This window comes from Manis pentadactyla, chromosome 12 (assembly GCF_030020395.1).
Source record: "Manis pentadactyla isolate mManPen7 chromosome 12, mManPen7.hap1, whole genome shotgun sequence".
In the NCBI taxonomy this organism is placed as follows: Eukaryota; Metazoa; Chordata; class Mammalia; order Pholidota; family Manidae; genus Manis; species Manis pentadactyla.
The window spans coordinates 15,904,060-15,929,532 of NC_080030.1; the positions used below are offsets into that span (position 1 = coordinate 15,904,060).

The window sequence follows — 25,473 nt, forward strand, 5'->3', positions numbered from 1 at the left end:
TGGCATATGATTAGCTAACAAAATTGATGGAAAATATGCGAACAGGTTTAACTCCACAGAGGATGATTATACTTAGTGTACGCATTTGAATACACAGTGCATTGTGTCACTTAACTCACAGGACACAGTATACACTCCAAATCAATGACACTCATAATGTGTGTGTCACCACGTTATAGAGCCCAAGCGTCCTGAAATCCAGGGCTGGAAGCAGATGTGGCCCTGCCTGACATCACCCCCAGTGAGCCGCTGGGCAGTTTCTGCCTCAGGATTCACCCCTCCGGCCTCTGCATGTCTAGATGTCTTGATTCTTAATGGGTAACACATCCAGAGACATGGCAAAAGCCCCAATAACCTTCAGGCTGTGCTTCTACCTGCCACTTCATGTTCCTCCTGCCAAGAAGAGGAGTCACCGCCTGGCAGGGTAATTGGTCCCGGTCATCAGTGTCACTGTGCAGTGGGCTTGCCCTGGTATCCTGCTGTGCCCAGCCTGTGGCTGGGAGTGGCCGGGGAGGGACCTCGGTGCCAGCATCCTGGTGGATACAGGGGGATGTCCGTCAGTTAGGCTCCCGCAGCATGAAGTCTGAGTGGTGTGGCCTTGGGTGGGGCAGTTTCCTTTAGCAGAGAGCAATTCTCTAGGAGGATGAAGGCTGAGGGCTTTCACCTGGGACCCCCCTGCACCTGGGACAGTGATCCCTTAATACTGAGGGAGGATCCAGGCAGCAAAGCGTTGGATTCACTGCATTCCCTCAACCCGGGATGCTTGGATCACCTTTTTAAGAAATTGAGATAGAACTGACATACACCACCATAGCAGTTTCAGGTGTGCAACAGAAAATATTTGGTATTTATATATATTGTGAAAGGATCATCACATTACGTCTATTTAACATCCATCATCACCACACAGTTATAATGTTTTTTCTTATAAGAACTTTTATGAATTACTCTCTTAACAACTTTCATATGTACAATGCAGTATTATTATCTATAGTCACCATGCTGTCCATTATATCCCCAGGACTTATTTATTTTATAACTGAAGCTTAGTACCTTTTTACCTTCCTCACCCTTTTTGATCAACCCCCTCCCTGCTTCTGGCAACCACCAATCTGGTCTCTGTATGAATTTAATTTTGTTTTTCTTTTATTTCACATGTAAGTGAGATCATACACAAATTTGTCTTTCATTGTCTGAGTTATCTCACTTATCATAATGCCCTCAAGGACCATCCATGTTGTCCCAAATGGTCACAAATGGCAGGATCTGCAACTTTCTCAAGGCTGAATAATATTCCATTCTGTTTGTATATATATCACATGTTCTTTATTGATTTACCCACTGACGGATACCTGGTCTGCTTCCGTGGCTTGGCTATTGTAAATAAGGCTGCAGTGCACAAGGGGGTGCGGGTGCCTTTAAATGTTTCCATTTCCTTCAGATAAATACCCAGAGGTGGAACTGCTGGATCTGGATCATATGGTCTTTCAATTTGTTAGTTTTTGAGAAACCTCCACACTGTTTCTTCCCTGTGTGCTGTCAATAAAGTTATATGTTCAGTCGGCTTTCTCACAGCCGTTCTTAAGATTTCTAACTTTGGAGTGAAAACACCTATAATGCCACCATCATTGCCCACATTCCAGAGTATTTAGATCTATGATGCCTTCATTCCACAATATCTGCATCAAGGGAACAGTGACCATGAGGAATAATTGACCAGCTCTTTAATTTTTTAACCTACAAAGGATGCTTCACTCATATTTTCTTGAACAAATTAAAACATATATTACCACTTTTGATTTCAATGGATTAAAGAAATGCAGTTCTCTTGGGTGTTCAGTAAGATCGGATGACCAGAAATAATGTCAATCAGCAGTGAAATACACAATAGAAATACACACATCAAAATCTATCTGAGAAGTTGTGCAGCCTTCTAGGTAAGAATATCTGCTCGTGGATTGAGTTCTGGGTTTGAATCCTGATTCTATAACTTGGTCCGCCTGTAACTTTGGAAAAGTTTTTTTGTTTGGTTGTTTGTCTTTTCAGCACTCAGAGTTTCGATTTTCCCGCTGCTAAAATGAGGAAAGTAATCATTCCTTTTGGGGAACATTACATAACATAATAGCAGTTAGCACAGGCTTACCATGTAATTCCCACTAAAACATGAAGTATATTTTAATAGGTATTTTAATCCTATTTTAGCCAGTAAACCAAAAAACTACAGAAACATAACACTGTTGGAGATACACACACAAAAACAACACAGATCTGTAATCGAATACAGAGAAATTAAGGAGAGCGATCAACAGTTTATGCTTCTAGGCCACCACCTGAGACACCAGCATTCTACTAAATACTTCAGATCAAAGTTGAGAGCTCACTAGTGTGGAAGTAAGAAAGAAGACCCAGGACAAAATTTTTAGATCATCAAAGATATTCCTGGGGTTTTAGTTGTTTTAAAAGTATGTAAAAGCTAAGAGAGAAGGAATTCACAGGTCCTTCAGGACTGGTGGAAAGTAAGAGAGTTTGAGAGACTCAAGAGGAAGAACTTCAGAATCAGCTCCTGCCCTGGGGGCCCACAGGACTCCTCAGCCCCGGTGGGTCCATCACAGACATGATGATGCGCGGCCGAGGAGCCTTCCCAGGGCCCCCTTGATGTCCTTGTTTCGCAGGCTGTGGATGAAGGGGTTCAGCATGGGGGTGACCACCGTGTACATCACCGAGGCCACTGAGACTTTCTGGGAGGGCTCAATCCCAGCAGAAGTGAAGTAGACTCCAATTGCAGTCCCATAAAATAAAGAAACCACAGTTAAGTGAGACCCACAGGTGGAAAATGCTTTCTGCTTCCCCCCAGATGACGACATTCTCCTTATGGGTGAAGCGATTCGTGAGTAGGAGAAAAGTATCCCAATGAGGGGAAAAACCCCCAGCACAACGGTCATGACATATATCAATGTGCCGTTGAGGAAAGTGTCCGAGCAGGCCAAGCTGAGAATGTGCGTCAGCTCACAGAAGAAATGGGGAATTTCGAGTTCTCTGCAGAAGCTCAGATGCATCATCAAGGTGATGTGAAGGAGGGATGTCAGGAATCCAGTGAACCAGGTAACAAACACCAGGAGGCCACAGAGGTGGGGTTTCATGACGGCCGTGTAGTGCAGAGGATGACAGATGGCCACAAACCTGTCGTAGGCCATCACAGTCAGGAGTAGAGTGTCCAGGACAGGAAACAACATGGAAAAATACACCTGTGTGAGGCAGTCCATATAGGAGATGGCTTTGCTCTCTGTCCGGATGTTCACCAGCATCATGGGGACGATGATGGTGCTGAAGCAGATGTCCACCAAGGACAGGACAGAGAGGAAGAAGTACATGGGGGAGTGGAGGTGGGGGTCGGAGGTGATGGCCAGGATGATAAGCAGGTTCCCCAGGACGGTGACCAGGTACATGGACAGGAAGAGCCCAAATATGAAGGGCTGCAGTTCCGGATCCTCAGAGAACCTGAGGAGGAGGAATTCTAAAATTCGTGTTTTGTTTCCTGTTTTCCATGTAGCTAATGTATCTAAGAAGGAGAAGGTAAAAGCAATATGAATTACCAAAAAACTGCTGCCCTCCATCTGATGGAAATGCTGACCACAGCTTTCATTCAAGGTTTTTATGAAGTCAGTCCCTTTGTCTAAGTCATATCTCCTTTTACTCCTAAGTGGAATCGTACAGAATGGAGCCTCTCATCACAAAGCACCTGCATAAAGTATCATTTTATGACAACCAAACCAAAATGGAATCCTATGAAACAGAGTCAAGAATCCCCAACCACCTGTCTGAAACACTTATTTTGTAACAGTCCCATTGGAGGGTCAAAGGGCTTCAAAATGGGATGAACCCACATCACGTGCCTCCCAGCACAGAAGAGGACACACCATTTCTGTAGGACTCCCGCCAAAGACGTAGGAATCCAAGCTATAGGCTACAGAGCACCGGACAGACCCACATGGAAGGACATTCTGCACAGCGTCGGAGCTGCGCCCCCAGAAATATCAATGTCATGAGATATAAAGTCAGAGCTGTTACAGATGGAAGGAGGCTAGAAAGAAACTTGTCAACTGCATGTAATAAAGGGCCTTGAATCTTCTTTTGCTAAAGGATATGTTATTAGGGTCGTCACAATGAGAAAAAGTTCTGCAAATTTTATAATAGTGTAATATTAATGTTAACTTCCTGATTTTGATCATTGTATTCTGGTTATATGAGGAAAATGTCCTTGTTTTTACAGATTACTGAAGGCTTAGAGATGAAGAGGTATCTTACTGGTAGGTAAAGAGGTGATTTACTCTCAAAGGACTCTGAAAACACACACACAAAGGAAATGAAGGAAGAGAAACGTGGAGAGAGAAGAAAGTAAATGTGAAAAAAATGCAGACATTGGCAGATTTGGTAAAGGATATACATAGGAATTACCTACATTGTTCTTTCAACTTTCCTGTATATCTAAACTGAGGTCAAAATTAAATTTAAGAAGTGGCACTTTCACACAATGCCAATCATCCAGGAGGAAAATAGGAAGAAACCCCATACATGAGAAGTTATCAGAGAAGTCAGACTTCCAGGAGATGTGCAGCTAGCAGGACTGCTCCCAGATTTCAAGCCGAAGTCCACACTCACCCAGAAACCCCAAGCTGGAGAAATTTAGTCTAACCTGTGCTGGATAGATTGTTCTCTAGGTGCCCAGCAGGAGCAAATCCAATTCTGCTATGGAAGGAGCTGTCATCTGCTTTCAATCCCCTGGTATTTTTCTGCATTGCACAAATCATAGTTGTACTTTTGTATATACTATGGCATTATTAAATTAATACCTGACCCTCTCACTACTGACTCATATGCCACATGATTTCAGATTACATGTTTTACAACTTACTCATAAATAAGTTAATATAATATAAATATTACACTTATTCTGTATCACCAGTGCATTGTACTTGAATAGCACAGAAAGTCAAATGAAGGTGGAAACACAAAAAATGATCATATATAACAGAAATCAGAAATCTTACAGTTCATCTCACAATGATAATAGATGCAACAAACTGAAAAAGATGAAGCATGGATATATGCACTTGATCAAGAATAACAATGTTAACCCAAATGTAAATCCATGGCACATCATTAAACTCTAAAACAGAAACAAGTAAACAAAACACAGAAATGGGAAATTATGTCTGCTGTTACTATAACTATTTAACATGGTTTCTAATAATTCAAAAGAAATACCATAAGACAAGAAAAGCAAATGAGATATAGTATTAGGAAATCAATACCAAAACTGATCACGCAGCTGATGATATGATCACCTGCTTAGAACATCAAAGAAAGTCAAATTAACACCACTGCATCTAATCAGTGTCAATAGCTTGGTTATGTGTCTGCAAACAATCACTAGCGAAGATAAAATAAAAGGTCCATTCACAATGGCAATGACCATTATATACATATCACATGACATTTATAACTTATCTGGTGAATCAAGGAGTGTATATATGACATAGAAACCAAGTTTAGGGGGCAGGCTGGAGAAGTAGATACTTTGCCAGAGCATGTTCTCCAATACAAATGCCTCAGAATTGTCTGGAGCACTTGTTAAAATAGATTTCTCGGTTCCACCCCCAGAGTATCTATCAGCAAGTCTTGGGCAGAGCCTGAGAATCTGCATTTCTTACAAGCACCCATGCTGCCGTGGCACGAACTCCACTCTTGAGAACTACTAGAGAACAAGGTGTTATCAGGTAGACTGGAAATGCTCAAGACAAGGGTGTACTTGAGAGATTGCCATTGCTACTGATGCTGAGAAAGCCACTAGCCTCCAGAAGGAGGTCCTGGTTTCCATAAGAGCTGGTTGTGGCAGAAAGCAGCTGCAATGGAATCAAAAAAAGTTATAAATGACCAGGGAAATAAATTCCAGATACTAAAAAAGGAAATTAGGTCATTATCTACTGAGTCGCCTCCTTCCCCTACCACTTTGTTTTTTTGTAATAATGTTGATGTGCAACACCACATTGGTTTCCGTTGTATGACACAGTGACTCAGTAATTATATGCCATCTACCATTTCTCAATCCCTCTTCTTGTACAGGGTACTCACTGGGACAGTGCGGATCCCTTGGCTGAATTATTTAGAGATGTGTGGACACCGCCTTTCTCCTCTTGCTGCTGGAGGCTGAAGTCCCGTTCTACCAAGGGAGAAGGAACCTGTCACAAAGTCAGGTCTGTGAGAAGTCCCCAGGCATCACTGAAGTATGTGTGAGGGATGCTGGGGAAGTATTTATGGTCTCTCAAGCCCAGGGGCAGTAGGATTGCGGCATGATTTCCCATGGTGCCTCATTTGAAAAATTGTTCCTCTGATATTCCACACTTGCAGTTGTTCAGCTCCTTGGAGGAAATTGAAAATGGCAATACTAATGCATATGCTAATTTTGTTTTCCAAAAGGGAGTTTTGGAACCAGATGCATTTCTGGCCCCATGGGCTTCTTCCTTCTGGGAAGAGCTCTCCTTCTTCACTATAGATTTACCTTTGAGGAAAAGAGTTATCAAACAAGTATGTGTGTGTCTCTTTTGCAAAGACCCATCTCCTGTAGACACAGTACTTAAGGTCTCAAAATAACACATAAGAAAACAGAGAAGCTTGTGTCTTCCTGAATCCCTTGGGACTGTATAGACAAAGTAGTGTTGATCATGCTGTGTAGACAAGTCCTGTTTCACTAGAGGGAGAGTTAACTATGTGAAATGATGACACCAGGTCAAGTAAGAAAGGCTGAACAATATCCCTCAGGTTTAAAGACATGGAAAACAATATAAAGAAATGTTAGTGAAGTGATGGGGAAAGGTCTGTAGTGGGCTTGGGAGTGATGTGGCCATGGGGAGATGGACTTCATGAGTTTAGGACACTCTGCCAAGAACTTTGGTTGTGAGGAGAAAATAGAGAGGGTTGTAGCATAAGATGTAGTTTCTCATTTCAGACATGAGAAAACATTTAAATGGAAGAGGAAATGTTCCATTTGTTTGTAGGGAACTAAACCGATACTCCTAATTACCATAAAAATTGGCATAATTCCATCTGTTTTTAAGTGAATGAATTTCAGAAAATCCTCATAAATATTCTCAATCAAGGGAATTCCTAGTATTGCTTCTGAATAAGATATATCTGACTGCTTCTTTCCTTTAATTAGTATCATTTATTTTCTGAAAGAAGAGACGATATTTCTTATCTATGTCTTGCTTTGGAAGAGTCGGTCTATTTTATTGTGATCACGGATTCGCTGCCTCTAATGTCCTTCTTTGAGCATTGTTTACTCAATTACCTCTGCGTAGGTGTGTCAATAAAGAAAGAGTTCTAAGAAGATTGAGTGTATTGTGATTGAAAATTATTGCTGATGGCACTGTGCAGTCTTGGAGGGTGAATGTGGTACAAAAGGAAAACTGAAATCCAAAACAAAAATACAGTGGCAGTTGTTATTCTCGCTTCTATTTATTCAACCGATTTTTCCTGTTTTTTTTTTTTATCAAAAGGTGCCTAAATTACACAGAACGACAAAATCTAACAGGCATCTCAGAATTCCTCCTCCTGGGCCTCTCAGAGGACCCAGAGCTGCAGCCACTCCTCTTCGGGCTGTTCCTGTCCATGTACCTGGTCACCATCCTGGGAAACTTGCTCATCATCCTGGCCGTTGGCTCTGACCCCCACCTCCACACCCTGATGTACTTCTTCCTCTGCATTCTGGCCCTGGCTGACACTTGTTTCAGCACCACCACCGTCCCCAAGATGCTGGTGAACATCCAGACCCACAGCAAGTCCATCTCCATGCAGGCTGCCTCACTCAGGTGTCCTTCTTCTTCCTTTTTGGGTGTTTGGACAGATTACTCCTGGCCGTGATGTCCTATGACCAGTTCGCGACCATCTGTCACCCCCTGCATTACCTGGCCATCATGAAGCCCCGCCTCTGTGGCTTGTTAGTCCTGCTGTCCTTTCTCATCAGCCTTTTGGTCGTCCAGACTCACTGCTTCATGGTGTCCCAACTTGACTTCTGAAGAAATGTTGAAATTCCTCATTTCTTCTGTGATGCTTCTCAGCTTCTCAGCCTCGCCTGCTCAGACTCCCCCAGCACTTCCATGTTGATAGATTTTATCCGTGCACTCCTTGGTGAAATTCCCATCTCAGGGATTTTTTGCTCTTATACTCAAACTATTTCCTCAATTCTGAAAATCCCATCAATTCGTGGAGTACCTAAAGCCTTCTCCACCTGTGGCTCTCAGTTGTCAGTGGTTTGCCTATTTTATGGTGCAGGCCTTGGGGTGTACCTCAGTTCGGCTGCCTCGTCTTCCCCGAGAGAAGATGCAGCGGCCTCAGTGATGTACACCGCAGTCACCCCCATGCTGAACCCCTTCATCTACAGCCTGAGGAACAGGGACCTCAAGGGGGCGCTGTGCAGGTTGGCAGTAGAACATTCTAATCTCAGCACCTGCGCTGTCTTTTTGGTTCACAGGACTTGAAAAAGCAGCAAAATCCAATATGCACAAGGAGAAATCTCGGCTCTGCAGCCACATAGTGTGTATGTACCTACATGTCTTTTTTCTTTCTACTTACACATTATTTCCTCCTAGCATAGCTCTAACGGGATTGGGAGAATTTGGACTCCCAGCTAGGTTGTAGTCCCTCCGGGCTTATGCATGGTCCATCAGTATGCCCTTCCCGGTTTCCTTATGCATTACCCAGGACCCTTGATCATGAGCAGTATTGTTTGTTTCAATCACTCCAAAGCAATCGCAGCTGCCGCTTTCTTGTCATTTTTTGTGCATACTTTCTTTTTGAGAGGGCATCTCTCATATTTGTTGATCAAATGGTTGCTAACAACAATAAAATACTGTACAGGGGCTCAATATACAGTCATTAATCAAGCCCAAGCCTAATTCTCAACAGTCTCCAATCTTCTGAAGCATAACAAACAAGTTCTTACATGGTGAACAAGGTCTTACATAGTGAATAAGTTCTTACATGGTGAACAGTGCAAAGGCAGTCATATCACAGAAACTTTCGGTTTTGATCACGCATCATGAACTATAAACAATCAAGTCATATATGATTATTCGTTTGATTTTTATACTTGATGTATATGTGAGTCCCACATTTATCCCTTATTATTATTATTATTTTTTTAATAAAATGCTGAAGTGGTAGGTAGATACAAGATAAAGGTAGAAAACATAATTTAGTGCTGTAAGAGGGCAAATGTAGATGATCAGGTTTGTGCCTATATACTAAGCATTAATACAAGCTAGACAAGGGCAACAGAACATCCACAGATGCAGAAAATTTCTCTCAAAAGAGGGGGGCGGGTGAGGTTCTAAGCTTCACCTCTGTTGATACCCAATTTCTCACCTGATGGCCCCCCTGCGACTGTGACTGTCTTAGGATGTTCCTCCCTTGAGGAATCTTACCTGTCTCTGGCTAACCAGTCATCTTCCGGGGCCATACAGGGAAATGTAAAGTTGGTAAGTGAGAGAGAAGCAATACTCTTTGAAAAGGTTAGCTTTTTACTTCTTTTCAGATTTATGCCCTGTGGCTTCTATGCCCAGAATTTGTCTTGAGGTATCTTTACCACTTGGAAGAATTGTGATACTCGGTAATTTTCTATATGAGGCACGAATTCTACTAAAGGGTTGTACTTAGTAAGGAAGAAGAAAAGCTATAGAAGTAGCAGGTGAAGAAAACTTGGAAAGATTGATTATTTCTTTGAAATATCTTTTTGAAGAGTAACAGAAGCATTTATAGGTTTTAAACTACTAATTAGATTGCGCACACACATTAACATAATAGGAATACAGCTACATAACAAAAGCTGACCTAAAATTACTAGCCATATCCAGTGAAACCAAGAAAACCAGTTAGGTACCCTAGGTATTTGTGAAAACTTATCAATGATATGATGGATATTGTCTAACTGAATTTGAATAGTTTGAGAAAAATCAGACAAATTAAAACAAATCATTCCTGAGAACTGTTCACATCCCATGTGTTCTTTTAACAGTAGATAGTCTATAGTCACACGAGTTTGGAGCACTGCAACTTGCACTTCTAATTCTTGCTTGAGTTCCGAGAGTATAGATCCAGACAAATTAGTTGTTTTACTGTATGCACAGGCCAGCTCAGATATCTCCTTCTTCATTCCAATGGCACGTCCAGGAACGGGTGGGATGACTGCAGCTACAACTGCAGCAGCACCAGGATCTTTGTTGAACTTTTTTGATGATCATCTTCTGGAATGACTCTTCCAGAGGATGTTGATGTTAGAAGTTCCTCTTCATATTGTATCTTAATTCGTTTTCTGTGTACCCAAATTAGGCTTTGATCCTCTGTATAAACACAAACAAACCCTTTGCCCACACTTTAATAAGACTTTATACCATTGTGAAGAACCTATTGGAAATCACGACACAGGAACTGCTTTTTTTTTAAGAGAAAGGAATATTATCAGAAAAATGTACTTCCATAGCTGATCATCAGTCACCCTTTAAAATATCAAAACTAAGGATAAGGAAAGCATGCATTAATCGCTGATTTGCAGTTAGTTTTATCTATCAAGGAGTAATCCCCCTTTTCTTTCTCTCTTTTTTTTATCATTAATCTAAAATTACATGAAAAATATTATGTTTACTAGGCTCTCCCCTATACCTAGTCTCCCCAACAAACCCCATTACAGTCACTGTCCATCAGTATAGCATAATGTGGTAGAATCACTACTCATCTTCTCGGTGTTGCACAGCCCTCCACTTTCTCCCACCCCCCCACATTATGCATGCTAATCAAAATACCCCCTTTCTCCTCCCCCCCTTATCCCTCCCTACCCACCCATCCTCCCCAGTCCTTTTCCCTTTGGTACCTGTTAGTCCATTCCTGGGTTCTGTGATTCTGCTGCTGTTTTGTTCCTTCAGTTTTTCCTTTGTTCTTATACTCCACAGATGAGTGAAATCATTTGGTATTTCTCCTTCTCTGCTTGGCTTATTTCACTGAGCATAATACCCTCTAGCTCCATCCATGTTGTTGCAAATGGTAGGATTTGTTTTCTTCTTATGGCTGAATAATATTCCATTGTGTATATGTACCACATCTTCTTTACCATTAATCTACTTTTGGACACTTAGGTTGCTTCCATTTCTTGGCTATTGTAAATAGTGCTGCGATACACATAGGGGTGCATCTGTCTTTTTCAAACTGAAGTGCTGCATCCTTATGGTAAATTCCTAGAAGTGGAATTACTGGGTCAAATGGTAAGTCTATTTTGAGCATTTTGAGGAACCTCCATACTGCTTTCAACAATGGTTGAACTAATTTACATTACCACCAGCAGTGAAGGAGAGTTCCCCTTTCTCCACAATCTCGCTAACTTTTGTCGTTGTTTGTCTTTTTGATGGTAGCCATCCTTACTGATGTGAGGTGATATATCATTGTGGTTTTAATTTGCATTTCTCTGATAATTAGCGATGTGGAGTATATTTTCATGTGTCTGTTGTCCATCTGAATTTCTTTTTTGGAGAACAGTCTGTTCAGTTCCTCTGCCCATTTTTAATTGGATTATTTGTTTTTTGTTTGTTGAGGTGGGTGAGCTCTTTATATATTTTGGATGTCAAACCTTTATCGGATCTGTCATTTACAAATATATTCTAGCATACTGTAGGGTACCTTTTTATTCTGTTGTTGGTGTCTTTTGCTGTACAGAAGCTTTTCAGCTTAATATAGTCCCATTTGTTCATTTTTGCTTTTGTTTTCCTTGCCCAGGGAGATCTCTTCTAGAAGAGGTCACTCATGTTTATTTCTTAGAGATTTTTGCCTATATTTTCTTCTAAGAGTTTTATGGTTTCATGACTTACATTCAGGTCTTTGATCCATTTCAAATTTACTTTTGTGCATGGGGTTAGACAGTGATCCAGTTTCATTCTCTTACATGTATCTGTCCAGTTTTGCCAGCACGATCTGTTGAATAGACTGTCATTTCCCCACTGTATGTCCATGGCTCCTTTATCAAATATTAATTGAGCATATATGTTTGGGTTAATGACTGGAGTCTCTAATCTGTTCCACTGGTATGTGGCTATGTTCTTGTGCCAATACCAAATCACCTTTGTTACTATGGCTTTGTAGTAGAGCTTGAAGTTGGGCAGTGAGAACTCCCCCACTTTATTCTTCCTTCTCAGTATTGCTTTGGCTATTCGGGGTCTTTGGTGTTTCCATATGAATTTTTGAACTATTTCTTCCAGTTCTTTGAAGAATGCTGCTCGTAATTTGATAGGGATTGCATCAAATAAGTATTTTGCTTTGGGCAGGATGGCCATTTTGACAATATTAATTCTTCCTAACCAAGAGCATGGCATGAGTTTCCATTTGTTAGTGTCACCTTTATTTTCTCTTATGAGTGTCTGGTAGTTTTCAGGGTATAGGTCTTTCACTTCCTTGGTTGGGTTTATTCCTAGGTATTTTATTCTTTTTGATGCAATTATGAATGGAGTTGTTTCCCTGATTTCTCTTTCTTTGGTTCATTGTTAGTGTATAGGAAAGCCACAGATTTCTGTGTGTTGGTTTTCGGTCCTGCAACTTTGCTGTATTCCAAAATCAGTTCTAGTAGGTTTGGAGTGGAATCCTTAGGGTTTTTTATGTACAATGTCATGTCATCTGCAAAAAATAACAGTTTAAGTTCTTCTTTACCAATCTGGATGCCTTGTATTTCTTTGTTTTGTCTAATTGCCATGGCTAGGACCTCCATTATTATGTTAAATAACAGTGGGGAGAGTGGGCATCCCTGTCTTGTTCCCGATCTCAGAGGAAAAGCTTTCAGCTTCTCGCCATTCAGTATGATGTTGGCTGTGTTTTTATCATATATGACCTTTATTATGTTGAGGTACTTGCCCTCTATACCCATTTTGCCGAGAGTTTTTATCATGAATGGATGTTGAATTTTGTCGAATGCTTTTTCAGCATCTATGGAGATGGTCATGTGTTTTTTGTACTTCTTATGATGTGGTGGATAATGTTGATGGATTTTCGAATGTTGTACCATCCTTGCATCCCTGGGATGAATCCCACTTGGTCATGGTGTATGATCCTTTTGATATATTTTTGAATTCGGTTTGCTAATATTTTATTGAGTATTTTTTCATCTACACTCATCAGTTATATTGTTCTGTAATTTTCTTTTTTGGTTGTGTCTTTGCCTGGTTTTGATATTAGGGTGATGTTGGCTTCATAGATTGAGTTTGGGAGTATTCCCTCCTCTTCTATTTTTTGGAAAACTTTAAGGAGAATATACATTATGTCTTCTCTCTATGTCTGATAAAATTCCAAGGTAAATCCGTCTGGCCCAGGGATTTTGTTCTTGGGTAGTTTTTGATTACTCTTTCAATTTCTTTGCTCGTAATTGGTTTGTTTAACTTTTGTGTTTCTTCCTTGGTCAGTCTTGGAAGGTTGTATTTTTCTAAGAAGATGTCCATTTCTTATGTGTTTTCCAGCTTGGTAGCATATTGGTATTCATAGTAGTCTTCAATAATTTTTTGTACTTCTGTGGAGTCTGTCATGATTTTTCCATTCTCAATTCTGATTCTGTTGATGTGTGTTGATTCTCTTTTTCTCTTAATAAGTTTGGCTAGAGGCTTATCTATTTTGTTTATTTTCTCAAAGAACCAGCTCTTGCTTTCATTGATTTTTTCTATTGTTTTATTGTTCTCAATTTTGTTTATTTCTCCTCTAATCTTAATTATGTCCCTCCTTCTGCTGACTTTATGCCTCATTTATTCTTCTTTTTCCAGTTTTGATAATTGTGATGTTAGACTATTCATTTGGGATTGTTCTTCCTTTTTAAGTGTGCCTGGATTGCTGTATACTTTCCTCTTATGACTGCTTTCGCTGCATCACACAGAATTTGGGGCTTTGTGTTTTTGTTGTCATTTGTTTCCATATATTCCTTAATCTCTATTTTAATTTGTTCGTTGATCTATTGATTATTTAGGAGCCTGTTGTAAAGCCTCCATGTGTTTGTGAGCCTTTTTCCTTTCTTTGTAGAATTTATTTCTAGTTTTATACCTTTGTGGTCTGAAATATTGGTTGGTAGGATTTCAATCTTTTGGAGTTTACTGAGGCTCTTTGTGTGTCCTAGTATAGGGTCTCTTCTGGATTATGTTCCATGTGCATTGAGAAGAATGTTTATCCTGTTTCTTTTGGATGTAGAGTTCAAAAATATCTATTAGGTCCATCTGTTCTAGTGTGATGTTCAGTGCCTCCGTGTCCTTACTTATTTTCTGCCCAGTGGATCGATTCTTCGGGGTGAGTGTCATGTTGAAATCTCCTAAAATGAATGGATTACATTCTATTTCCTCTATTTGTTCTGTTAGTATTTGCTTCACACATGCTGGTGCTCCTGTGTTGGGTGCATATATATTTAGAATGGTTATATCCTCTTGTTGGACTGAGCCCTCTATCATTATGTAATGTCCTTCTTTATCTCTTGTTACTTTCTTTGTTTTGACGTCTATTTTGTCTGATACTAGTACTGAAACACCTGCTTTCTTCTCTCTGTTGTCTGCATGAAATATGTTTCTCCATCCCTTGACTTTTATTCTGTGCATGTCTTTGGGTTTGAGTTGAGTTTCTTGTAAGCAGCATATAGATAGGTCTTGCTTTTTTATCCATTCTGTTACTCTGTGTCTTTTGATTGGTGCATTCAGCAAACTTAAATTTAGGGTGACTATTGAAAGATGTGTACTTATTGCCATTGTAGCTTTTAGTTTCGTGGTTACCAAAGGTTAAAGGTTAGCTTCTTTAGTATATTACTGCCTATCTTAACTCACTTATTGAGCTGTTATATACACTGTCTGGAGATTCTTTTCTTCTCTCCCGTCTTATTCCTCCTCCTCCATTCTTTATATGTTGATTGTTTTATTCTGTGCTCTTTCATATTTCCTTTAACTGCTTTCAATGGGTAGTTGATTTTTTTTTTGCCTTTAGTTAGTATTTGTTTGGTCTGCTTTCATTGCTGTGATTTTATTTTCTCTGGTGACATCTGTTTAGTCTTAGGAGTGTTCCCATCTAGAATAGTCCCTCTAAAATACCCTGTAGAGGTGGCTTGTGGGACGCAAATTCCCTCAAGTTTTGCTTGTCTGGGAATTGTTTAATCCCTCCTTCATATTTAAATTGTAATCGTGCTGGATACAGTATCCTTGGTTCAAGGCCCTTCTGTTTCATTGCATTAAATATATCATGACATTCTCTTTTGGCCTGTAAGGTTTCTGTTGAGAAGTCAGATGGGTTTTCCTTTATAGGTGACCTTTTTCTCTCTAGCTGCCTTTAAAACTCTTTCTTTGTCCTTGATCTTTGCCATTTTAATTATTATTTATCTTGGTGTTTTCCTCCTTGGGTCCTTTCAGTTGGGAGTTCTGTGTATTTCTGTGGTCTGTTCCATTATTTCCTCCCCCATTATTGGGGACGTTTTCACCAATTATTTCTTCAAAGACACTTTCTATCCCTTTTCTCTCTCTTCTTCTTCTGGTACCCCTACAATACAGACATTGTTCCTTTTGGATTGGTCACACAGTTCTCCTAATATTGTTTCATTCCTGGAGATCCTTTCTTCTCTCTCTGTGTCAGCTTCTATGCGTTCCTGTTCTCTGGTTTCTATTCCTTCAATGGCCTCTTGCATCTTATCCTTTCTGCTTATAAATCTTCCAGAGTTTGTTTCACTTCTGTAATCTCCTTCCTGGCATCTGTAATCTCCCTCCAGACTTCATCCCTTAGCTCTTGCATATTTCTACATATCCATCAGTATTTTTATGATTTTTATTTTGATTTCTTTGTCAGGAAGACTGGTTAGATCTGTCTCCTTCTCTGGTGTTGTCTCTGTGATCTTTGTCTGCCTGCAGTTTTGCCTTTTCATAGTGATAGGAATAGTTTGCAGAGCTGAGATGAGTGACGGCTGGAAGAACTTCCCTTCTTGTTGGTTTGTGGCCCTCCTCTCCTGGGAGAACAGCGAGCTCTTGTGGCTTGTGCTTTGCAGCTGTGCACAGAAAGGGCTTCTGATTTTTGCTTGGCTGCTATGGAGTTTATCTCCGCTGTTGCTGTGGGTGTGGCCTGGCTCGGGCTGGCGCTCCAATATGGTGAAGCCGTGTTTGAGGGGGAACTGCCGGAAGGGATTTTATCTCCATGAGAGTCCTCCGTGCTCCTTGCTGCCCAGGGGGTTAGAGTGCCCAGAGAAACCCAGATTCCCTGCTGCTGGACTAAGTGTCTCAGGATGCTTCCGCCGGGCCGTGAGGTCCCTGTCCCTTTAAGACTTCCCAAAAGCACTCACTTTTCTTTGTCCCAGGTGCAACATCTCCCAGGACCCGCTCACAGGTATTACTATCCTGTTCCCCTAGTTTCCAGCACCTCACCCATGCACTGTGTCTGCGCTATGGTGCAGATGGCTGGGGCTGGGTGTTTAGCAGTACTGCGCTCCCTCTCCCTCCCTGCTGTGCCTCCTCTCCTCCTGCCGGGAGCTGGAGTGTGTGGCACTCGGGTCCTGCCAGGCTGGGGCTTGTATCTTACCCACATCGCGAGGCGCTGGGTTCTTGCAGGTGTGGATGTGGTCTGGCTGTTGTCGTTTGTCTTCTGGTCTCTCTTTTAGGAAGAGTTTTCCTTGTTGTATTTTCAAAAATATATGTGGTTTTCGGAGGAGATTTCCGCTCCTCTACTCATGAAGCCAGCTTGGCTACGACCCCCTTTGTGCATAGTTTTAATTTGGTCTTTTTTCCTATTTGTTTGGAGGATATAACCTCTACCTTAAGGAGTCAAACATCTAATATACTTTTGCTTCTTAAACTTCTTGGTCAGATTATTGATCAAGTAGGGTGACTCGGTAAATTCCTGTCCAAAGCAGAGTCTTTTAAAATAGAAATGAGACACGATTAAAATTGAGTTTCGATGGATAGTTATCGACTGAGATTTTCTAATGAAAACTGGGATGCTAGATTCCCAAGGGGTATATTCAAAAGCACTTATCAGAGCAAAGGTATTTCCAAACTCCTTGATTATTCTCATTTCCATTCCATCTGCCTTCCCTCCAATGATATCTGCTTATGTGACAAAGGGACAAATCAGGTATGATCATTCCTTGGGGGTCCCTAGTGAGTCACATCCATAGAGACATAAGTAGCTGGCAGAGGCCAGGGGCTGGGGGAGGGAAGAGGGAGTTAGTGTTTCACTGGGACAGAGTGTGACATCAAAGATGGAAAGTTCTGGAGATGAATAGTGGGGATGGGTGCACAGCATGTTAATATGCATAATGCCATTGGACTGAATATTGAAAAAATGGTTAATATGGGAAATTTTCATTTATACATGTATTACCACCATAAAAACATAAATAAAAAGTAAAATACAGTAAAATTTTTGTAATTTTCTTTTCAAAGTAGATTCCCAGAGTTCCCCTAGAGACTGACTAGATAAGACTGGGTTAAGGTGATAAGTTATACATTAACAAAAGCACCTAGGTAATACTTTTGATAAAGTTAAATTCTGAAACATTTCCCTTTTTCTCAATGTTTCTCAAACAGTGTCCTAGGGACCAGCAAAATTTGGAAGATGGAAAAAATCCAAATTATCTGATCCAAACCCTGACCTACAGAGACATAAACTTGGGGTGGAACACAGAATGTTTTAACAGGTCCTCCCAGTCATCTGCTGCAGCTAATGATTGAGTGCCACTACCCTAGGGAATCCTGGGTCCCTTCGATGTTAAGCCACCTCCCTGATGGCTACAAGTTAGAAAATGCTGGCATTTGTCCCCCAAAAAGGCTAGAGTGATTTTTCCCAGAGGAAAGGCACCCAGGGGAGAGGAATTACAGCTTGCTGCACTGTGTGTCTCCCAGGGTTAAGGAATTGGCAGGTCAGAGTCCCCTGCCTGTGCTGTCCCTGCCCTTGAGGAGTCTGACTGGGTCAAGAATGGAAGATTCACTGACTAATTTGTCTAACAAGCTTCAAAGAGGATTCAGCCCCCTGGAAAAACAAACCCTGTAACACATTCACTAATAGTCACCAAGGCCCTCACATACACACCGAAGACACTCATGCCTTCTCTGCAAGAAGTGTTGCTTTTTTGGGGAAAGATCTTCCTTCTTCACTACATTATCTCCATGAGAAAATGAGATTCAGGGAAGTTGACCTCTGTGGTGGGCTCACATTGTGAAGCCTGCAGGGAACAGTAAGTGTTGCGGGAAATAGGAAATAGATGTGGCCAAATGGAAAGGGCATTACTACTGTGAAGTGTGTGGTAGGGAACACCCTGTGACCTCTTTGGAGAAGTCACTTTAGGGGCTAATTGCTTTGGAGGGTGAAGGTATAGACCACTTGTTTGAAGTCCTCATTGGTTAGAGAAATTTGACTTTTGCCATAAGGTTGATGGATTCAGTGGTGAGGTAGAGGAAGAGGTGACATCCACAGTCCTCCCTTTGACATCATAGTTTACAAATTAATGCCCCCAGGTTCATAAAGAGCTTTAGACGCTTTACTGTGAAATCTTGATCTCCATTTACTCTTTTTCCTATTCCCTGGCTCCAAACCTTGAGACCCTCATATTGGCTCATTCTAGACAAACCCTTTCTGAGGCAATCGTTTGTCACTCCCATTTGCTTGTGGGAACGTCCCATTTCTCTACAGGACCTGCTCTTACTCCTCCCACTTCACCATTATCCATGGATCTTATTAGAATCTCCCAAGAGTGAAGGGTCTGTGTGCCTTGGTATAAAAGGCTTCAGGGTATAAAGACTGGGGGTGGTTGGGTAACATGGAAATTTAAGTGCACAGAAAGACCTAACAAACATCCCCCATGAACATCCTCCCCTTTTACTACAAAAAAATCCAAGAAGGCATTGAAACGCCCATGTTCCTTCAACACAGTTCCCCTTGAGCCATATGGGGATCAGGGCTCATCCTCAAGCAGACACAGGGGCTTCTCACAAGATGCTGGAGCCATTTCTTCACTTCTTCTAGCCCTTGTTCCTCTTCCCTAAACAGTAGGTCCCATCCCCTGTAATAATGTTCATTCCCCATGCCATCACTCTGTCCTCTGTTGGCCCTGCCCAAGATCCATCTTTCACGCTGGGCACCAGGAAAAACTGTGGTACAGATCCTGTCATTCACGTGGTGGAGGTCTCTCCACAGCCCCAGCTCTTTGCCCACAAACCCCACAAAATCCCCCAAAGGTGTGTTCCCTGGCCACCTCTCCACACTCCCCTGTTGCTGACCCCATCACCTACTTCGTGCTTCTGCAGGGCGCTGACAGTGCTCGGGCCCACGCTGCTCTGGCTGATGTCCCCTGTTCTCTTCTCTGCCAGGAAAGCTCCCACTCAATGTCCCCCTGCATAGCTTCTTATCCGGGGATCGCTTCCTTCAGGAAGTCTTCCCTGACTCCATCCCTGCGAGGCACCTCTCTCCCTGTATTCTGCCCTTCAGACTGCCTTCAGCTCTTTTAATTCACCATCTTCCAACAGCAGGTTTCTGGATCCACCTCAGCCTCTGGAAGCCAGGCTCCCTGAGGACAAAGACCTCACCATTTATCTTAATATTCCCAGCAGATAATGCTCAGCCCATCCCAGGGAAGCCCTTCTTGGAAGGACGGCCTCAGGACTTTTCAATGACTGTAACAGATTAATTCGATTCTTCTCTACTTCCCGGGATGGCTCCACAAAATTGCCCGCTACTGCTAGGCACTAGAAACTGAACGGGACAGTCAATGACAAATGGCTGTATACCCCATTTCTAATGTCTAACCTCTGCTCCTATGGTGAAAGTTAAATGGGCGTAAGGTAAAATGTGTGTTAAACTCATTATTCATCATTTCAAAACACGTTTGAATCCTAAGTCAGCTGCTTCTGCAACTGCAGGTGGAACTTCATGAAAGAAGTTGTCACTGCAGTGCATTTGAATTCTGTTAGTCTAGGAACATAACCTGCAGCAGCCAGACCCCCTGCTTGGCCAGTCAGAACAAGGTTGGGTCTCATTAGCTTCTCTCCTTCATGCCCATTGTCTTTTCTCTGAGAATTTTTTCATTGTCTCAGTCTATGTGTTCGGCTGGAGGAAGCAACTTTTGTGTATCCCAGGAATAAAACCATCTATGGTCAAACAACTATGTACTTACTCTCACCAAAATAATTTACTTTCTAAACCTGGAAGGCTTGCACGGACTGTATATCACATTCTTTAGGAGCACGATGTGTGACTGAGAACATATTTAGCTTCAGGTGCTGCCCCTTCTGAACCACTGCTCAAATCAGCAAAGGTCATGGAAGGGTTTTTGAGGAATCTCGTTTCTGGTGCTCATGAAATACTTTAAGGAGACAGAAATTGCACCAGGCTGTTTGCATATGAGTCCAAATGTTGATGGTCAGACATGCAGTGATGCCTAGACCGGCACTAGGAAGGGTGACAGGAGACATTTACACAGTGTCTGCCTGTCACTGACTGTCCCGTTCAGTTACTAGTGGCTAGCATCAGTGGATGTTTTGAGGAGCCATGCTGGGAAGTGGAGAACAATTGGATTAGGCTGTTTCCCTTATTTAAAAACTCCTGGGAGCCATCCTTCTGAGACTGATTCTCATTAGTTGTGAAAAGTGGACAAGAACATGGTGTCTGTAGGGCTCCCCCACGCAGCATATCCAGACAGGCGTTACTCAGTACTATGTTATCTTCCTGGTCTGTACTGTGCTTGGGAACCTGCTCATCATCCTGGCCATCAGCTCTGACCCCCAACTCCACACACCCACGTACATCTTCCTCTCCAACCTGTCCCAGGCTGTCATTGGTTTATATTATATGCCAAGTATAGAATCATAGGTAGGAATTAAGAGAAGCAAGAGGAGAGTGCTTTGGGAAGCAGGAGCAGCTCTTCAAGGACTGCACAGGTGTAGGAGAGGACAGTTCATCCAGGCAAAGGGAATCTCTTCAGGGTGACCAGAATTCCAGGTAAGAGTTGAGAAAGGCTGAGGCATGAAGCCGGAAGGCCAGAGTGGAGCCAAGATTTAAAAAGGAGTTTGGGTGTTTTTGTGACATGGCAGGAAGGTGCTCTAAAGATTTTAGGGAAGGGAACGGTAAGTTTAGATTTCCCTTTGGAAGTTTAGGTGAGGTGGCTTTGTGCCTTGACCTAGTAGGTTAGATCTAGCAGGAAATGAGATGGCTTTCCACTTTCCTAGTGCAGTGGACATCACAGCTCATGGTAGGGCTTTTCCCACACATTCTCTTCTATTCTTAAAACAAATGAGAATGCAAGAGAAAGGACCTCATTAGTTGAAAGTGACAGGAATCTTTGACAAAACTATCCTACTTTAAAGATGAATCATGACAATTTGCTAAGAATATCACTCAAGTCATCAGAAGCTGCCAGAGATCAGTATAAACTGCCCATCCCCTAAGGGTCAGAGTAAAATGTTCATCCATAGCTAATTTCGTCACAATGTGGCCATCGTTATCATTCCAGAGAAACTATCTGCTTTGGATACTTTTCATTATTGAGATATAAATAGCATATAAAATTATCGGACTTTCAGGTGTATGTGATAATGATTTGATTCTTTCATATATTGCAAAATGATCACCACAATAAGTCTAGTTAACACCCATCACCACATAGTTACAAAATTGTCTCTGCTAATGAAAACATCTACCATGTACTCTCTTAGTAACTTTCAAATATGCAGTACAGTACTGTCACTAGAGTCACCATACCGTGCGTGATATCCTCATGACCTATTTTATGACTCGACGTTTGTGCATTTTGATCCCTTCATGCATTTTAGCTGCCCCTACCTTCCTACTTTGTTTTTTTATACCTAAGAAGACTGACAAGTAATGGTAGCCAAAGATGACCTTTTTCCTTCACAGTTAGGGGCATTATAGAAAAGTGAGTGTGCAAAAATACTTCTAACAAGGCAAAAGTGGACACTGAAGTTTTATGGCCTCATGCTATCCTTGTCCCTGATACTGTGTCCCATTCTCCTGTGTCTGGGTACTGGACCCTTGGGACCTGGAGCAGAGAGTGGGGGGTAAGTGGGGTCCAGATGTCTGGCTGCATATTCTCAGCCTGATTCTATCATCTTAATGTGAGTACCTCGTCAGACTCATCTTTCAGGCTTACCTCCTGGGACAATTTCTCAATCCCCCAATTATTTCATGAGCACAATAGAGGATACCTTAAAATTCTGGGTGTGATCTTTGTAGCATTTTATGGCACTGCAATTGTTTAAACCTTGGTCTCCAGGCTTTCTGTGGGCATTTTCACCGATCCTGTAACTTCACAGATGAAGAGTGTTTGTCAAGTGACGAATATCCAAGAAGCCCCTGGATGTGTCCTGCAGGATGCTGATGGGTCCACAGTGTGCTGATCAGTAAGCATTTGTTCATCTGGGTTTATGATTTAGTGAGAACATTTTCTTTTTCTCTCTTGCTTTTTTTTCCCTTGAGAAGTATACATAAATTCCACCAATCTTGCAATATTCTTTCCAGATAGTTGATCAAGCCTCTCAAATCTTCTCACCTCAGAGACATAGTTATCAGACCCTTTTCAAAGTCCCAGTCAAGAGAGATATTCCAGATCCAGTTTCTGAAGTTCAGCAGACCTCATGTTCCACATTTGTGTTAGAGTGATGATGGACCATTTTATTTTAAGGTCCAAAGTTGCTCTTCACTTTTTATATTAGATGATTCTAAATAAAGAGGATGAGTGAGTACCCAAGACACCAATGCACAGGGATTGATCAATATTATGAAGTGATGCGTTTAACAACTAACAGAATGTAGGATTCCTAAGTTTTGTAGTGTGAAGGCTTTTATGCCCAACATTTCACTTCAAGAAATAAAAAAGTAGAGAGACTGTAGTCTGTTCAGAATCTATTTCTTTTATTAAGGTATTATTGATATACACTCTTACGAAGGTTTCACAAGGAAACAATGTGGTCACTGCATTCACCCATATTATCAAGTCCTCCCCCCATGCCCCATTGCAGTCACTGTCCCTCAGTGTAGTAAGATGCCACCGAGTCACTACTTGTCTTCTCTGTGCTACACTGTGATCCCCATGATTCCCCCACACCATGTGTACTTATGATAACACCCCTCAATCCCCTTCTTCCTCTATCCCCCCACACCCCCCCACGCCTTCCCTTTGGTAACTGCTAGTCCCTTTATGGAGTCTCTGAGTCTGCTGATATTTGTTCCTTCAGTTTTGCTTCATTGTTATACTCCACAAATGAGGGAAATCAGTTGGTATCTGTCTTTCTCGGCCTGACTGATTTCATGTTCAGTCTATATTTTATGCTGTTTTTTTTCCTCAATCATCCAGATGATGGGCCAGTCCCATGTAACCAGGAAATCACTCAAGTGTTTCAGAATTTTTTCTTCTGGGATTTTCTCAAAACTCAGACCATCAACACCTCCTCTTTGGGCTGTTCCTGTCCATGTACCTGGTCACTGTGCTGGGGAACCTGTTCATCAACCTGGCTGTCGGCTCTGACCCCCACCTCCACACGCCATGTACTTCCTCCTCACCAGCCTGTCCCTGGCTGACATTGGTTTCACCTCCACCACAGTCCCCAAGATGCTGGTGAACATCCAGACCCACAGCAAGTCCATCAGCTACTCAGACTGCCTCACCCAGATGTGCTTTTTCAGGTTTTTTTGAGGAATGAACACTTTTCTACTCACCGTGATGGCCTATGGCCAGTTGGTGACCATCTTTCACCCTCTGCACTACATGGGCATCATGAGTGTCCATCTCTGTGGCCTCCTGGTACTCATATCCTGGCTCATCAGCTTGTCATACTCCCTGATGCTCATATCCTGGCTCATCAGCTTGTCATACTCCCTGATGCAGAGTCTGTTGATGCTACGGCCATCCTTCTGCTCCAGGCGAGTGATTCCACACTTCTACTGTGCACTCGCTCAGGCCCTCATGCTTACCTGCTCAGGTACACTCATCAGTCACATCCTGCTGCACGTGGTGTCTTCTCTTCTGGGCATTGTCCCCTTCCCGGGGATCCTTTTCTCCTATACCCGGATTGCATCTTCAATATTGAAAATACCATCAGCTAATGGAAAACGTAAGGCCTTTTCTACCTGTGCATCTCACCTGTCTGTTGTTCCTCTGTTCTATGTGGCAGGGCTTGGTGTGTATCTCAGTTCTGATGCATGTTCCCAGAAGGGCATGATTGGCTCAGTGGTGTACACGGTGGTCACCCCCATGCTGAACCCCTTCATCTACAGCCTGTGGAACAAGGACGTGAAGTGGGCCCTGGAAAGGCTCCTCAACCGAGCAACCTCATGTCTGTGATGGATCCACCTGGGCTGAGGAGTCCTGTGGGCAACCCGGACAAAAACTCTGATTCTGTCATTATTTCTCTTGAATCTCTCAAACCACCTTGTCCTTTCATCCAGGCCTGAGGTATGTATGAATGTCGTGTCTTACTTTTACTATTTTGAAAACAACTAAAATCCCATGAACTTCTTTGATGATATTTCTATTCTAACTATTGTCCAAAAATTATGTCCTGGATCTTTATTACTTCCATGCTGGTGAGTTCTAAAGTTCAATCTGAAGCATTTACTATACTTTTGTTTTCTCAAAGGTTGGCATCGAGGGCTTAAACTGTTGATGTCTCATGTTAATTCAGTTCTATGTGTTTCATGGTAGAAGTGTGTTGTTTATGTGTGTGTATTGCTGTAACTCTGGGTGGGAAACCTAGCACAAAATACCTTTGAAACTGAAATCAGGCAACGGGAGAAATAAAGTGGAAGAAACATGTTTATTTCCTACAAGCAGTCATCCACTTCCACTCTCCCACGTGTCTCAAAACTCAACTGCAGGAAAAGGGACCCCACCCAAGCTCTCCAGTCCAGTTGTGCCCTTGGCCATCCTTGTAATTACCCTTTGGTAAGGAGATGGACTCCTTCTCTCCACCACTTGGAAATACCTATTGACATGCAGATGCACTAAGGACAGGCAAGAGGTTCTGGAAGTATTGCAATTTTGCCCACAGCCCACCCTTCCAGAAATCTCACCTCATCATCTGCTTGTTCCCCATCTTCTGGAATGGGCCTTGCCAGAGAAAACTGGAGCTTTGTAACCAGACTAATAGCATAGAATAGCAGCAGCAGTAAAATCACAATGATCCTCAAGCCGGAGGACCCTACTAGGTTCAAAGTCCTCTGCGAATTAAGTCCATGGCCCGCCCATTCCACAGGCAGGCAGTGACTGAACAGGGAGGGAGTTCCATTCAGAGCAATCATCATGCTGACCCTGCAGCCAGGGGGCGGGTCCAGGCCACAGGGGACGTAGAAGAAAATAAACTTAAGCGCTATAAGATACACGTTTTAATGACACCAGCATAGGCAAATCTTGTCCTTCAGGTAGGATGCATGCAAGAG

At 42.2% G+C, this 25,473-nt stretch overlaps 1 protein-coding gene and 2 pseudogenes across 1 annotated transcript; 2 read left to right on the plus strand and 1 right to left on the minus strand.

The window, feature by feature from the left end:
* Positions 1-2,606: 2,606 nt before the first annotated feature.
* LOC118921002 (olfactory receptor 7D2-like) lies at positions 2,607-3,614 on the minus strand. The gene has a single exon (XM_036902581.2). It carries the CDS (start codon positions 3,612-3,614, stop codon positions 2,607-2,609), a length of 1,008 nt encoding a protein of 335 aa, XP_036758476.2.
* Positions 3,615-4,288: 674 nt separating this feature from the next.
* LOC118920995 (olfactory receptor 7E24-like) lies at positions 4,289-8,537 on the plus strand (annotated as a pseudogene).
* Positions 8,538-23,581: 15,044 nt separating this feature from the next.
* Positions 23,582-24,379, plus strand: LOC118921080 (olfactory receptor 7D4-like; annotated as a pseudogene).
* The last annotated feature ends 1,094 nt before the right edge of the window (positions 24,380-25,473 follow it).

Excerpts from the sequence above, each read along its gene's own strand:
- LOC118921002 (XM_036902581.2), bottom strand. The coding sequence starts at position 3,614 with ATGGAGGGCAGCAGTTTTTTGGTAATTCATATTGCTTTTACCTTCTCC.